The sequence below is a fragment of the Argopecten irradians genome, chromosome 4 (assembly GCF_041381155.1).
Source record: "Argopecten irradians isolate NY chromosome 4, Ai_NY, whole genome shotgun sequence".
Lineage (NCBI taxonomy): Eukaryota > Metazoa > Mollusca > Bivalvia > Pectinida > Pectinidae > Argopecten > Argopecten irradians.
Window position 1 is genome coordinate 21,766,293 of NC_091137.1, and position 17,267 is coordinate 21,783,559.

Genomic DNA, 17,267 nt, shown 5'->3' on the forward strand with positions numbered 1-17,267 from the left:
CCAGCAGAAAGGTACTAGATACATCAGACTATGGATGTACCAGCAGAAAGGTACTACGATACATCAGACTATGGATGTACCAGCAGAAGGGTACTACTATACATCAGACTATGGATGTACCAGCAGAAAGGGTACTACGATACATCAGACTATGGATGTACCAGCAGAAGGGTACTACTATACATCAGACTATGGATTTACCAGCAGAAAGGTACTACGATACATCAGACTATGGATGTACCAGCAGAAGGGTACTACTATACATCAGACTATGGATGTACCAGCAGAAAGGTACTACGATACATCAGACTATGGATGTACCAGCAGAAAGGGTACTACGATACATCAGACTATGGATGTACCAGCAGAAGGGTACTACGATACATCAGACTATGGATGTACCAGCAGAAGGGTACTACTATACATCAGACTATGGATGTACCAGCAGAAAGGTACTACGATACATCAGACTATGGATGTACCAGCAGAAGGGTACTACGATACATGAGACTATGGATTTACCAGCAGAAAGGTACTACGATACATCAGACTATGGATGTACCAGCAGAAAGGGTACTACATACATCAGACTATGGATGTACCAGCAGAAAGGTACTACGATAAACCAGACTATGGATGTACCAACAGAAGGGTACTACTATACATCAGACTATGGATGTACCAGCAGAAAGGTACTACTATACACCAGACTATGGATGTACCAGCAGAAAGGTACTACGATACATCAGACTATGGATGTACCAACAGAAGGGTACTACTATACATCAGACTATGGATGTACCAACAGAAGGGTACTACGATACATCAGACTATGGATGTACCAGCAGAAGGGTACTATATACATCAGACTATGGATGTACCAGCAGAAGGGTACTACTATACATCAGACTATGGATGTACCAACAGAAGGGTACTACGATACATCAGACTATGGATGTACCAACAGAAGGGTACTACTATACATCAGACTATGGATGTACCAGCAGAAGGGTAATTATATACATCAGACTATGGATGTACCAGCAGAAAGGTACTACTTTACATCAGACTATGGATGTACCAGCAGAAAGGTACTACGATACATGAGACTATGGATTTACCAACAGAAGGGTACTACGATACATCAGACTATGGATGTACCAACAGAAGGGTACTACTATACATCAGACTATGGATGTACCAACAGAAGGGTACTACTATACATCAGACTATGGATGTACCAACAGAAGGGTACTACTATACATCAGACTATGGATGTACCAGCAGAAAGGTACTACGATACATCAGACTATGGATGTACCAACAGAAGGGTACTACGATACATCAGACTATGGATGTACCAGCAGAAGGGTACTACTATACATCAGACTATGGATGTACCAGCAGAAAGGTACTACTATACATCAGACTATGGATGTACCAGCAGAAAGGTACTACGATACATCAGACTATGGATGTACCAGCAGAAAGGCACTAGGATACATCAGACTATGGATGTACCAGCAGAAGGGTACTACGATACATCAGACTATGGATGTACCAGCAGAAGGGTACTACTATTCATCAGACTATGGATTTACCAGCAGAAAGGTACTACGATACATCAGACTATGGATGTACCAGCAGAAGGGTACTACTATTCATCAGACTATGGATTTACCAGCAGAAAGGTACTACGATACACCAGACTATGGATGTACCAGCAGATGGGTACTACTATACATCAGACTATGGATGTACCAGCAGAAAGGTACTACGATACATCAGACTATGGATGTACCAGCAGAAAGGCACTAGGATACATCAGACTATGGATGTACCAGCAGAAAGGTACTACGATACATCAGACTATGGATGTACCAGCAGAAAGGCACTAGGATACATCAGACTATGGATGTACCAGCAGAAAGGTACTACGATACATCAGACTATGCATGTACCAGCAGAAAGGCACTAGGATACATCAGACTATGGATGTACCAGCAGAAAGGCACTAGGATACATCAGACTATGGATGTACCAGCAGAAAGGTACTACGATACATCAGACTATGGATGTACCAGCAGAAAGGCACTAGGATACATCAGACTATGGATGTACCAGCAGAAAGGTACTACGATACATCAGACTATGGATGTACCAGCAGAAAGGCACTAGGATACATCAGACTATGGATGTACCAGCAGAAGGGTACTACTATTCATCAGACTATGGATTTACCAGCAGAAAGCTACTACGATACATCAGACTATGGATGTACCAGCAGAAGGGTACTACTATACATCAGACTATGGATGTACCAGCAGAAAGCTACTACGATACATCAGACTATGGATGTACCAGCAGAAAGGCACTAGGATACATCAGACTATGGATGTACCAGCAGAAGGGTACTACGATACATCAGACTATGGATGTACCAGCAGAAGGGTACTACTATTCATCAGACTATGGATTTACCAGCAGAAAGGTACTACGATACACCAGACTATGGATGTACCAGCAGAAGGGTACTACTATTCATCAGACTATGGATGTACCAGCAGAAAGGTACTACGATACACCAGACTATGGATGTACCAGCAGATGGGTACTACGATACATCAGACTATGGATGTACCAGCAGAAGGGTACTACTATACATCAGACTATGGATGTACCAGCAGAAAGGTACTACGATACACCAGACTATGGATGTACCAGCAGATGGGTACTACGATACATCAGACTATGGATGTACCAGCAGAAAGGTACTACGATACATCAGACTATGGATGTACCAGCAGATGGGTACTACGATACATCAGACTATGGATGTACCAGCAGAAGGGTAATTATATACATCATATGTCTGATCATGAACAGGCATTTGATAAGACTTAGAGAACAACACTGATTTCTGTATTGCATTCGGTGAAGCAGATGATTTGTGTAAAAGGATGTTGGTTAGGTGATACGGATGAGTTTTATGTAAAATGTTTTAAATGCAGCATTGTATGGGTAAAAAAGGTAGTAAACTGATTGCTGACCAGAAAAGTGATATTTATTGCTTGTATGTCTACTTCCCGAGGGTTCTGTATTTTATCGTTCCTACGAAGAGAACATATTATTGGTCCACGAGAACAGCATTGGTTATTTCGTTAGGAGGCTGTTTTGTAATGGGTTTATTAATAATGGAATCGCTATACAGCCGGCCTTCTTTATACTTACAGACCATAAGAAATCCGACGATTCTCGATAGCGTTGATAACATTATCGCGAGAAAATAATTCTGGACGTTAACCTCACACCAAGGTTGTGTTTTTCACAGGAAAAAGAAAACATAGTATCAATAACGTTTTTGTTCTCTTTCGTTGATTGCGATTCTGATTTCATAGCATGATTTTACTTTTGTTTTGAGATTATTACTCCATGGAATACTAGTTTCGGTTCAATTGGACCATCTGGTTTTCCACTGTCCGTAAGTAAAAAGGAGAAGACAAACTCTTTCATTAGGTGTCATTATTCAGTCTTTTATAGTGCTCTGCTGTAAATACTAAATAATGTTTTAGAGTATCAAAGAACATCAAGTTATGAATATTTGATTTAATTGACAACACGTATTATACACTGTTATGCCCTTTAATTTTTTTCTCTGTATATTTTCAGAGAACGTGTTTCAGTCGAAGGAACGGATAGATTGGATAAGATGAGCGATGATGAGAAAAATCCACTTTTACTACCACACCAGTCTATCAACGATGATGATTTAGAAGCTAAAGTAGATACAGAACCTGGACATCCTCGTTTGAGATGGGGACACTATTTAATGGGGCCATGCCTCACTTTACATCTGTTATCCTTCATGTACACCAATCAGGTCATCGGCCAGTACATCTACTATTACTTTGCGAAACACTATTATCCAGGTTCGCCGATCCTTCACGACCAAGGTGGGTCTGAATGTCACATCAACAAGACATCCCTAGCCTATACACAGAGGACTCATGTACAGAAGCTGACAAGTGAATGGCTGATCTTCGCCGCTATATTTTCTAACGCCCCAGCTATCGTCAGTGATATAGTTTAAGGATCCTTTAGCGATAAATATGGAAGGAAATTATTTGTTATTATTTCACTACTTGGAACCTTTCTGAAAACCGTCTTGACTGCAGTAGCGATGAGTACGGGTACGAGCCTGACATATATCTACTTATTTATGGCGATAGAAGGGGTAACAGGGGGTTGGTGCCTCGTCTTATCTCTCGGATATGCTTACATGTCCGACTTAACAACCATCGGCAAAAGCCGAACTTTCGCGTTTGCGCTGGTCGAGATTTCAGTGGGCTTTGGACTAGTGCTATCGGGTGTATCTGCAGGTTATTTAATCAAAGATGCAGGGTTTGTTTATTCAATGATTGTTATATCATCTCTTAATGCCTTTAACCTTGTTGCAGTATTAATGTTCCTTCCCGAATCTTTGGATAGCTCCATGCACCAGACAACAAGGATTCGCGATTTGATGAAGGGTGCATTTACATTTTACATCCGTGATACGTCGAAGGAAGGTAAAAGATGGAAGTTTATTTTACTAACGTTGAGTTATATTGCTCTTACAATGTCATTTGTGGGAAGAGAATCGGTAGAGTTGTTGTACCAACTGAATGCACCATTTTGTTGGGATTCTGTCAAGATAGGATGGTACTCCAGTTCAGTGTACATTGTGCGAAACATCATTGGCCTGAGCTCCATCAAACTTTTAAAATACTGTCTATTAGATAACGTTATTGTTATAATCAGTGGTTTATCAAGCATATTAGCGTACGTTATGGAGGCTTTCGCTGTCAATGATGCTATGTTGTTTTCTGGTAAGTACCAACAATTTAACTATGATCCTTGTACATTTATACTGTCTTTGCATTCATGTTGCTAAATATATAACGTAAGCGCCATTTCGCTTTCATGTTTATTCATTTTCTTGTTAATCTAAATATACAATTTAATATGAATTAAGAAATGCAAATATTAATGATTTTGTAATTAGAGTAATTTACTTTTAACAGACATTTGCATATCTTTTATTTATATTGTGGGTTTTTTTCAGTTCCTGCCATTGGGATCTTTACTTTCCTGGCCAGTCCCGTCATTAGATCCGTCATGTCACAAATCACTCCACCCGACCAACAAGGTCTCTGCTTTTGTATTCTCTCTATAGAATTGGTGTGTTTCACTTATTTGTACAACCTCAATCTCTATTTGGTGGTTTTGTTATTCACATATTTGCACAATCACTTTGTTAGCCTAAATGTTTTATTTTTCACACATTTATATTTTTTATCTACGGTTTTTATTATTAACATATATTTGCTACCTCTTTCTCTAACTAGAGTTTTTATTATTCATATATCTGTACAATATATATCTCTACTTTGGGGTTGTATTATTACATACTGTAAACTTACTTTCTTTCACTGCTATTAAATTTCGTGATTTCCATTTCGCACGCGAAAGAAAGTTGGTTTAAAGTATATGTTTTACCTCCTTCTTTACCTATTGTTTTTGTTATTTACATATTTGTAAACGACGTTATTGTTATAATCAGTGGTTATTAAGCATGCTCTTTCTTTACCGTGTTTTCAGGTGCGTTATTTTCCGGTATAGCGGTGGTACAATCCGTTTGTACAGTAGTAAATGAGATTTTAACCAGGTCCATATACACAGCGACTGTCACCAGTTTCAGAGGATTCGTGTTTCTGGAGTTTGCAGGATGTAGTCTGCTCATGCTTGGTTTGTACATGTGAGTATTAAATACTTACATATTTTTATAAAGATATCCATATACTCGTAGATAATATTTAGAAAGATAAAGGATGGTATAGGTAATATAGGTTAGATAATTAACATAATACTAGTAGTAGATAGAAAATATAACCCCTGTAACTTCTGAGGAGTAGCCGACTGGCTGTAGGTGGTCAAAAAAGTGATCACCCAAGGTTTTACAAATGTTTTTACTGGGTAGGTAATAATCAGTGTCAAATTGTTCAAAATCTAATTATCTTGGTCTCTTGGTTATTTCTTATTTGCTCCAAAATTATTTTCACAAAATTAAATTATCATTAAATTATTAAATTTAATTATTTTCACAAAAGATCAGTAAGTTGGTAAAGATGGATTTCTTGATGATCTTAAAATTTTGAAAAGTTAGTATTAAAAGCAGCTATTTTATGTTGATTTTAAAACATTGGTTAACTAATTCACCTTTTGAGCATCTGGGCCCCGTTGTTCAGAATGTTACCAAGTGAATGATGTCGGTTATCATCATTGTGTAATCCTCCATTGTTAAGGACAGGTTGTTGTCAAAGTTTAGAGTTTGTAATCGTCCTATGTTTCGGGCATGCGATCTCTCGTGTTTTAGATGTAAACTCGTTGTGTGTTTAAAACAGATTTATGGTGAGGTGGTTTAAAACAATGAATTCACTGTGGCTGTGGTATTCTTCTGTTAGTATAGTACAGCGATACCGCTTATTATTTAGCAAAACTTGTAACGATAAATAGTTTGGATCCCTTTGAACTCCAACACAACTCAGCGACGATCAGTTTGCAATTGGCCGACCAATCAGGGAACAGTATCGGCGTGAGTGTAACACTTTGATTGACTTTGAGTTTTGTTTGTAGGCGGGGCTAACGTTTGACGGTAAAAGACATTTGTTTTTTGCTTTGCAATTTTTTGCATAATATTAAAAAATAATATTAAAATAATATTTTATTACCATGCATGTATCAATGGCCTAGAAATCAAAAAATCTAATACGCCTACACCAAGCGAAAATTATTAATGAAAGAAATTAACTTTTTATAACAGTTTATTAAAAATAGTTCAACCAATCATAGTTTGCTACTCTATATGATCTGGAAATTTGCAAATGTGGAACTCTCGGAATTTTCAAAACATGTTAGAATTTTAACATTCTCCAATATTTCGACAGTATTGTTGCATGTCTGCCAAAGATATTTAATGCAGAGCTTAAGAACTTACTAACTTAAAATTGTCCAAGCAAATGTTAACATACATGTATATATATGTATATCGTTCCTGTTTGATTACAGGTTTCAGTTAGCAAAACGCATTTTAAGCTGGATTAAATGTAGACAGAAAGAAGAGAGAAAACAATGAGCAACTCATTCATTATTCTGATATCATGCAATTATGTGTATCTTTAGTACAAACAAGGACGAATATCACTTATAAATTCTTGATACAAACTATTAAATTGAAAAAAACAGCGACGAACAGTGGCCCTGCCTTCTTCCCAAAACTATTAGTCAATCAAAGTGTTACACTCACGTCGCTACTGTTCCCTGATTGGTCGGCCAATCAGAAACGTTTTGCAAACTGATCGTCGCCGAGCTGTATGAGAGATCAAAGGGATCCAAACTATTTACCGTTACAAGTTTTGCTAATAATAAGCGGTATCGATGTACATAGAGCTCAAATCAAATAATAAAAATACATATATAGTTTGTTTATTTTAATTTATTGGTATAAATATCTACATTGTAAATAATACATTTTATATAATTGTATTTTCTTTTCATTGTAGATGCTTTATAATTGGATCTAAACTATCGAAGTAAAGAGAAGTTGCTTATGCGGTTGAAATATTGAGAAGACATGTGATCAAGGCCTGGTCGAATCGTGTTGACATCTTTTTTTTTAAATTGTGCTTACATTTTTTTATCGAATCAAATCTATGTCTACTGATAATTTATTCTTTTTGACATGCTTGCACAAAGTAAATAGAGATTAAAAGACGTATAACCATTGCATACACTGTATTCAATAATATCTTTACATTTGTATTTAAATAAAAGTTATCTCTCTTGAGTTTGAGGTTTAGTGTTTGAAACGGCGTCATCGAGTTATGATAAAAAAATAATTTATGAAAATATTATGGTATGGTACGTGTCATGTCTCCGAATACGAGTACTGTAAACCAGATTATTTTAGCGTGCGAAAAGAAATCGCGAAAATTTATCTTTCGAAAATATTTCAAAGACATGTTAGTTGAACCATGAAAGTCTAAATCGCAAAATCTAGATCGCATTTTTTTTTTAAATCGCAAGATCGCAAAAATTAGATTGCAAAATTAAGTGGTCGCGAATATAAGTTGGTCTTCAGTAAACAGTGGTTCAAAGTTTGCCAGATTCATGGACTAGGCGATACTCAATCGATGGATAAAATAAATTTGTCTAGGTTATAAGAATCTTAAAATGTTCAATAGATTCTGTTGGGTTCCTTGTGGTCTCCTCGTCGTGAAACGTTCTTTCTATTTCCGGTGGCTCATTGGAGCGCATGCGTCGTCTCAATATCACTTTGTTGCCTGGCTTGGGCTGCGCCTCCAGTTCCTATTACAAGTATGAAATAAAAAAATGTGTAGATCATACTGATGATGCAATCGGAAAAATATTAATTGTATGGCTTAATCAGCTAGACGCTTGCTAATGTATAAATTGTCAATAGATTCAAATTGATTACATGTAGGCAGCATATTTTCTTAATACATAACTTGATTAAATCCTTTTCCCTAATATTATACTATGTCTCTAAGTTTAATCTATCAGCTTAAAATGTAAAGGTGTATAATTCTATTGCAAAAGCGGGTTTAAAAGCGACGAATTAGATTACGTATATTTGCACAAAACGTTTGTCAGCAACATATATGGTTGTAATATTCTTGTATTTTATTACAACAACTTAATTCCTGTTGACTACAAATTAATTAATTTCAAGTAATGATGATATTTAAATTTTTGTCGAAATAAAGCATAAGTCAAAACTGGTGGCACATATGAAGATATTGGTTATTCTGTTCCACTGTTACGCTAAATTCTAGAGACAATCGATGAAATAATGATTTAATAACATCATATAACAAATAATGCGTTTGATGGGTTTTTTTTCTCCATTTTTTCCAATGATTGATGTATTTCCAATGTAATCATTTAAGAAGTAAACCTGGAATAGTTAGTAATTATAAACACATGATGGTAGGTGTTCTAACTCCTGGAGCTTTGTGTACTAGTGCATGGATCATTAGTGACGTTCTGGGGACTGGGTACTATCTACTGTGTATTGATGGTGATCAGGAAGGTTCTAACTAACCGTACTTACAACATTGCCAGATTCCTTCTTCTTATCTATATTTCAGGATTCATAGATATATTAGAAACTGAAGTTACTCAAACAATAACTTTTCTTTAACAATCCATAATGTTTACGATAATCTTGTTTTTTTTAATATACACGTGCTGTATATCACAAAACAACGAACAAACAACTCTATTCCGGTATCCCCAAATATCATTTTCAAAGTCAGGAAAGCAATGTTTTATACATTTTATCATAAGACGTTTAAGGCGTTCCTACCTGCATTGGAAGTCGCCTGAGTTGCGCCACTTGTGGGCAACCACGTGAGGTGTTGCCTTTATCAAGCCATTCCCGAACTCTCTCCTCAAGAGACGTCAGAGCCATGTCTTCCTTTGTATCGGGGAACATGACCGTCGCCTGACGAGTGTCAGGTAAGGACTTGGCCAAGTCTAAGTCGTCATCCTCTTCTTGGTCATTGTTCTTTTCATTTTCATCGTTTTGTTGCTTTTCCTCGAGCTCGGTCGCTCTAGTGGCACTTTGAATCCGCCTAAATGATCGTGCATTGCGTTGCGGAAGTGAGCGTGCACTTGGAATTCTACTGGACACAATTCGCGATGTGTGTTCCGAACGTTCACTCAAGGCATCGGAGTCTCTTGTCGCACCCGACATCTGTGCTGCCATTAAAAGTGTATGTGGTACTCTAACGGAATGCAGATGACCATTGTCATTTGTAACTGGTTTCTTGAAATGTCCACGTTCCTTATGGGCCTTGTATTTCTGTTTGTGTTTTTCCCTGATACGGATCATATAGAACACACTGCCAGGACCATAGATGTCTATCAGAGGTCCCTTGTGATTCAAGAACTCCTTCTCCGCTGCAGAAGCAGAAGTTAGTTCCTTTTTCTTTTTATCTGCGGAGGGTTTTGGGTTGTTATAAGAGTCAATTCTGTCTTTTAAGAGGTTTAAAAATGGCAATTCCTCTTTGTTGGTTAGCAGATTCATCCTTGTAACTAGTTTTACTTTAAACATCTGTCGCATGGCTTCGATCGTACGGGGATGGCGACGAACAAAAAGTCGTTCGTAATGTTTCATCTCCAACACAAGAACTTCTGTCTTCTCGGTACAAACGGCCGTCTGTGTGTACGTCGGTAGATCCAATAGCACCTCTACCTCACCTAGAAATAATACCAGGACGGTTATCTATCGTAAACGTTCAATAGGAAATCAAACAAATGTTGTTTACATATAATAAACATCTGTTGTTTTTGTAATGATTATAAAAAAAACATTATCACCGTGAACATTTTGTAATATACGTTCGTTGTGTGGATAGCCACATAAGCTTGTACCCAAGAACTGACGTCCTAGCACCAATTACAATTTTTTTCATCTTATAAAGTCATGGAAGGATTGTACAAAGAGCATGCATGCAACATATTCTTGTGTTAGCGTTCGTATATCTTTCTATACATTGTATGTGCATTTTAGTATTGGACCGAACATATTTTTGTTGACACCCAAATGTGAATTAAACCTTCATTCATTTATAACGTTACATTCTTTGATGTTTAAAATGAGTCAACCATTCCATTATCTTTACTGCCCTTGATTCCTACTCTATAATTAATCTTCCTTTACCTATACTTTCGTTGATGCCTAAAATACACAGTTTGGAGTATTTGGTTGAGTCTTTCTTCTTCACGAATGTTGAGTACTGTGTTTCGGTTGGGGGTCGGATCTTTTCATGTTTTCGTATCAACCTATTAAAACATAAAGATATCAATTAATGGTTTTTATTACATGTGAAATACATGTAGTTCAAAAATAGTAGATATATAACGACAAGGTAATATGATATATATAATATAATGATGGAATTGTAGATGATTCGATCAAACGTTTAAACTGTTTGTGTGTTGATAAGATGATTTCCATGTCGGTAAGTGATGTTAATAGAAGAAATAGAACTACTGTTGCAAACGAATTTATGGATTGAACTTTTGATATTTTTCATTGCTTAGAGATCAATAATCTTATAAACTTTGATCTGATGACGAACTTAATACACCAACTTTGATACACCACATTAGGAGGGGATAAGGATGTCGTCTTACTACAGATTGTCCATGATAATTATTTAGTAACAACGGATAATCGAATCGCCGAAACACTCGCTAAACTCTTTCCAGCGACAAAGAACACAAATAAATTGACAGTTTTCATCAATGATTTTTTTTGTAGACATAATGATAAGGCTAGGTTTACACTATGTTCCAAGCGGCCACGGCAGTCCCGTGTGCCCGAAACGTATTGGTGCCGTGAAATTTTGGCCATGCTCCCCCACTCTATTCAATTTCAGCTTGGTCTTGCCAAGGTTTGTCACAGTCACATTACTGACGGTAGAGATGATGAAAGACCTGCACCTAAAGGGTAATTACATTACGGTTTGGCCTCCGAATTCCACTGCCTATTCTAATCCCGTTACGATTTGATGATATTTACGTACCTATCCGACTCGTCCTGGGCCTCCATAAAGATCCGTGGGTATTGCACTTGGTGGTGGGATGGGTCAATCTGCAGCTCTACCTGGCCACTACGGAGGGACAAAATATCGATAAAACATTTCACGAATGCTAAGAGAAGATAAGAAGAGCAACATTTTACCCATATATACTTAAATCAACACTAGCTTAAAGCATAGAGCAAAACATGTTTTCCATATTAAAGAAAGGATCTCCCTAATTTTGAATTATTACAATGTAATTATTAGTAACGTTACAGGTTTTCCAATTTGTTATTTACCTTATTACAAAGTAAATATTTGTGACGGGTTCTCCCTGCTTGACCAGTATGCTATCGTAAGGGAACGTCTCTTTGTACATTGCCATCGTCAGTTGCTTCCTGTATCGCGGTGCCCAATTAGCGAATAACGGATTGGATTTAATAAATTCCACTTTTTCCTCGAATTCCTTGGCTAAAACAATTTTCACTGCTCTGTTATAAAGAGCCCGGTCTACGACTAGAAGGTCTGTTTTCTCCTCGGAAATAATGGACGCTGTACGTATACAGTCGTCTGACATCAACGCCACCTCACCGAACGGCACACCGGAACCTGTAAATAAAATAATATATATAATTTACGGGAAACGCACACTTTAACAGCTTTTATAGTAAAACCATAAAGAAAATAAAAATATTGATTGCAAGATACGTCATGGTTCCCAACTGCACAGGTTCTTATATTCATAATAAAAATCGTTTTGAAATTAGTTAGGGTAAGGTACTTCATTAACAAAGTTTTTATTGACAACATTAAGAGGCTTCAATCTTTACCTAAATGAACACAAAACATTGACTTTGTTGGCTGACTATATTCTCTTACAAGCATTAGTAAATATCCGTCGCCATAATTATAGACGACTTACATGTTTGTCCTTAAGATAAATTACCTAAATGTGTCACAAAATTGCCGAGTTTGGTCCTGTCGAGTTTGCCCTCAGGTGTTCGCTTGCCAATGTCCTCCATGGCTTTATCATCATCGTCGGCATCTTTATCTTTGTTAAGGATAAAGATTGATATCTTGCCGTCTAGAATGATGTAGAAACTGCAATTTAAAATGAGAAAAATCAGGGAATGAATTATAAGAAATATGTAGCTAAATCTATCAAATAAATCACAAAGAGGCTTTCATGCAATAAAATTTTGAGATGATATTCCCACAAAACATGTCCTTTCAACTTTGATCTAGAGGGCCCACTAGATAAAACAACTCAAATCGAAAAGACTAAAATGGCAATGACATAAAAGAGTATAAGAGTATACTACAGGAAAAGAATATATAATGTGAATTAAGCGAAATTTGAGTATTTATTTAGATAAAAATCGTTGTTATATTGAGCATGCTATTAATTTAATACGAACATTGGCTCCATATGTGTTAACACTGTAATAAGTTGGATGAATTTCAGCACTGCCATTCAAAAGAACAATAATTCCGTATGACTAGTCTTGATCTGCTGACTATTATTATGACTTATACGTTTAAGTGCGATCAGCAGACTCCATTATCTTACCAGTCCCCTCTGTCTCCCTGCCTGATAATCATCTCGTCCTTGTCGTAAGACACCATCCCACAATTCCGCACGATATCCTTCAGGTAGTCTGTAATGACACCATGGAAACAGATGTAACGAATGACACAAATTATATACGTAACGTACAGGGAGGTAATTAATATATTTGTATTTAACATTATATAAAAGACATGAAAGAGCATGGTTACTCATCATTTAAGGCATCGAATCTTAGTTTTACCATTTAACTCGTAATGTTTCAAAATTAACAGAAATAAATATTTCCAGCGTATGCCGGTCCTTCCGCCACGACTATGATTTCCGGAAGTGAACGTTGGATGTCACTTACCATATTTTGATATTGATTAAAAAAATATTAACTTTGTAATTAATATCTTAAAGCAGTTTAAACACGAGCAAACTAATTGAAACTAACCTTTTATTTATTTGTGATAATCCGGGACGAATTTAAAATTATAATTATTTCTTGAGACAGTAAAAATCATACCAATATTTTCGTAATTTTAATTAATACTTGCTTATTTCCGGGATTACGATACTGGTTGGAGTTTTTAAATCCAATATTTCCGATAGATTTATTTCATAAAGGTATTCTTGATGAGCGGAAGTAACAAGATGAATTTTAAAGATTGAAAGCTCATGACGCCATTGTCATTCTACATTAAGGTAATGCTATATCAATATTGAATGACAATATGCTGATACTCAAATCGCTAGCCTATTATAATGTTTGCATATTACTATGGAGTTCTGGTGTGTTGCACGCCGTGGCATTAGCTTGTTGGTTTCCATTTTCAAATTAACGTTCTCATAGAAAACAATTTATGGTTAAATCGCTTGAATAAAATAAAACATTCGATAATTATATTTGAATAATAAATGGTACACCATTATCCCCTGATAATTACTCACATTGTTTACCTCTATAGACGTGTTTTCTCTATATTGTAAAGGTTTCTCTATTGTTTGGTATTGACTGTGAAATTAGATAACTTAAATAGGCGCTACTTATACCTATGTTTTAATTTAAAATTATTATTTCGGGATGGATAAAAACTATTAACATTAACGGGGTTTTTGAACCTGTTGATTTCTATATCTCTGGATGAAGCCAAATCAATGTATAACCATCATTATAAGCGTTTATAACGGCGACTTCTTTGTCTGTTCTATATTTAAAACGGGCTGAATAGTTACAGGGAATATCGGGAACAAATGATTTGATATTTCTGTAAACAAGCACTTGTTTTGCATGGGAGTGAATTCCTGGATGTTTTCATTGTTGCTATTGAAATGTCTGTCAAAAGATTTCAAATTATAATATTGTAAGTGTTGTAAATCATTTAAACTTGCGTTGAGGATTGAAATAAACTTTAGACATGCTTGAACTATAATGACAAAAATATCTCAATATTAGTTTTCTATAAACACGGTACTATACTATCACTTTTAATGACATTTAATTTAACAAGCAAACTCCGGAGCGAACCAATTCCAAACCTTGAGTATTTTATCTGATACAGTATTTGACAAACCTGTTTTACACGTGACAATGAAAAATGAAAGTAAACAATGGTATTGTATGTTTATTCAATATAACAATGTAGAGAGTACATAGTAACAATGGTCCTCTCATTATATCAGGTAGGTAGTTAGAGCATTGTCAATCACAGGTGTAACATTATCAAGATTTACACACTAGAACATGGAAGTAAATTTAAACAAATTTTGTTTAGAAATAAATATAATACTGTATATGAAATGTATACATAGCTTTAATGATATTTACAGTGTGTCATATATAAGTGAGTTTGAAGGGTACATTACATTCTGTTTTGTTAGTTTAATTGTGTAATTAAAATAGTAAGAGGTTATCAAATCTGTTATGTTTTTTGTTATAAATTCAGGAAAATATATGCATGTTTTATATAAAACAGTCATTGAAAAACAGTCCTAGTGAAAGTGTTCGGGTGGAAACGTAAAACACATTAGTTTAATGACCGTTCTCATTACTCACAAAGCAAAGGAAAATTATCTCGTAGTAACTAATTACTTACGGAAACTCAATGTTATAGATACCTGAATCTCACCATAAATATATAAATCAAAATGTGCCCTAATTGTAAGATTGCTTTAATATCGCTCACATCATTCGTGAGTTATCTAGTGACTTCACACGTGTACTAGTTTTGCAAATGTCACTAGTGTAATGTGACATGGAGTGCTTTTCATTGGCTGGACACTCATTGTGACGTCATGATTTGACATCAGAAAACAATGACGTGATGTCAGGATTTTAAGTTTTCGTGACAAAATGGCGGTCACCCCAGGGAATTTGCAACACATGTTGACGTTGGAATTCTTTGAAATGCAGATTGTCGTAGTTATGTGATAAAGCTATCTGAAACATATGATCACTTCATATGCAACTTTATTAAAATCGTCTCGAAGTTTTAATTTTTGCTCCCCATGGCTCGCAAAATTACAAGAAAAAGAAAAAAAAACTTCTTAGACTCGTTTCATAACATATCAAATGGAACTCCTCTATATATGTTATGACTATGTATGAGTATTCATTCCTAACCCTAGGTATATTGAAGTTATCTTAGGTTGGACCGGTATACCTTTAAAGTGTTCCAAAAACGTGTCTTCTGTTGAATGATTAATAATTTCTGCTTCCTCGACCACATTTGGAAATCTGTTTCATAAATAACATTCTGTAATACTTGCACATTTTTCCACCTACTAAATTGATTGCCTTTTATGAAGCCTCTAGCCTCACTGACCAAGCCATAAATAGTTTGCATTGCAGTTTGACTTTATTTGGCTGACATTTCGATTTTTTTACGTTGCGGTTATTTTCTATTTTTTTAATGATACTTTATTAAAGATTATCGGACATGCTGCGTTGTGTAAACATAAAACATGTATATCTATGCATAATTTGTTTCAGTAAGCAAACGTATTTTAAACGAAAATATTTAACAGAGTTATTTAGGTGCATAACGTTTTTATTCCCACATAATATATTCCACCATCTTCCACTGGCACGTCCTGCACATAACACATATCGTCCAATTAAATAGAGAATACATGGTTAGTATCTTACACTTAGGAAAGCCGAAATGTGTGATATCACTCGCGGGGATGTCAGGAAAGATGAAAAAAGTAACAGAATAAAGAAACAACCATTGCAAAGAACCCAACTAGCCTGACGACTTGACATGTTCAAAGAAAAATCGAAAATATAGAGATGACGATAAAAAAAACGTGGAAAAGATCATTATGAAAATCAAGAAAAGTAAAATTAAGGACATACACGGAAATGTTGTTAGGGATGAGCAAAACAGATTGATATGACACATGAATCTCAGTAATGCACTGACCATTCTGTAATTCTTTGTAAAGTTCTATCAACACATTGGGATTTATTTTGTCAAGAAGAACAAAACAATATTTGTGATCGGTATTGACGTACTTGAGAAAATCCGATTATACCTTTATTTAACGCTGACAGCGTTACTTTGTTCAGATGCGGCGATCGTACTTTGTACTGCAAATACCTTGTTGCAGTACGGCATCTAACATTATTCAACAGTATCAATGATGTATTTAACATCTAATCTGGAATGTCAAACTCCGGAAAAGATTACAGGATTAAATTGTTATCTCGCATAACAAAAGAAATGACTACCTAATTTAGTAGGCATCATCGTTAATCAGAATGGATACATACATATATGTAGATCTCTTTCATGGTGTTCTGAACGCAAGTTTTTTTTTATACAGCTCGTTTTATTGTAGAAACATTAAAGTGACAACTGAATCGTAAAAATCGCACTATGGAATAACGGATAGAAAGCAAACATCTCTTCACGCTAGAATGGCGACGTACTTAGGACATGACAAGAATTCCTGGATGAAGATCAAAGCTATTGGTCATTGATCAAATTAAATCTATCCTGTTGTTTATTTATGTTATGATACTAGTCTGATTATAATGAGATATTACATAGATGTAGTTT

The 17,267-nt window shown here is 35.7% G+C and overlaps 2 protein-coding genes across 6 annotated transcripts in view; one reads left to right on the top strand and one right to left on the bottom strand.

Annotated features, from left to right (window-relative positions):
* LOC138320952 (lysosomal proton-coupled steroid conjugate and bile acid symporter SLC46A3-like) overlaps positions 1-7,882 on the top strand; it is a 13,115-nt gene extending 5,233 nt beyond the window's left edge. For 2 of the 3 annotated variants that reach the window (XM_069264278.1, XM_069264279.1), the window contains exons 2-3: positions 3,670-4,868; positions 5,105-5,781. In XM_069264278.1, coding sequence (XP_069120379.1) covers positions 4,181-4,868; positions 5,105-5,481 — 1,065 coding nt within the window. In that variant the 5' untranslated portion in view covers positions 3,670-4,180 and the 3' untranslated portion in view covers positions 5,482-5,781. Of the gene's footprint in view, positions 1-3,669; positions 4,869-5,104; positions 5,798-7,601 lie in introns of those variants that run through there. The other variant, XM_069264280.1, reaches the window with a different exon arrangement.
* The window catches only part of LOC138320951 (uncharacterized), a 24,188-nt gene continuing 12,730 nt past the window's right edge, over positions 5,810-17,267 (bottom strand). For 2 of the 3 annotated variants that reach the window (XM_069264275.1, XM_069264276.1), the window contains exons 3-9: positions 13,222-13,309; positions 12,598-12,752; positions 11,951-12,260; positions 11,655-11,741; positions 10,787-10,908; positions 9,428-10,323; positions 5,810-8,406 (exon numbers count right to left, since the gene is read on the bottom strand). In XM_069264275.1, coding sequence (XP_069120376.1) covers positions 8,251-8,406; positions 9,428-10,323; positions 10,787-10,908; positions 11,655-11,741; positions 11,951-12,260; positions 12,598-12,752; positions 13,222-13,309 — 1,814 coding nt within the window. In that variant the 3' untranslated portion in view covers positions 5,810-8,250. Of the gene's footprint in view, positions 8,407-9,172; positions 9,199-9,427; positions 10,324-10,786; positions 10,909-11,654; positions 11,742-11,950; positions 12,261-12,597; positions 12,753-13,221; positions 13,310-17,267 lie in introns of all 3 variants that reach the window. The other variant, XM_069264277.1, reaches the window with a different exon arrangement.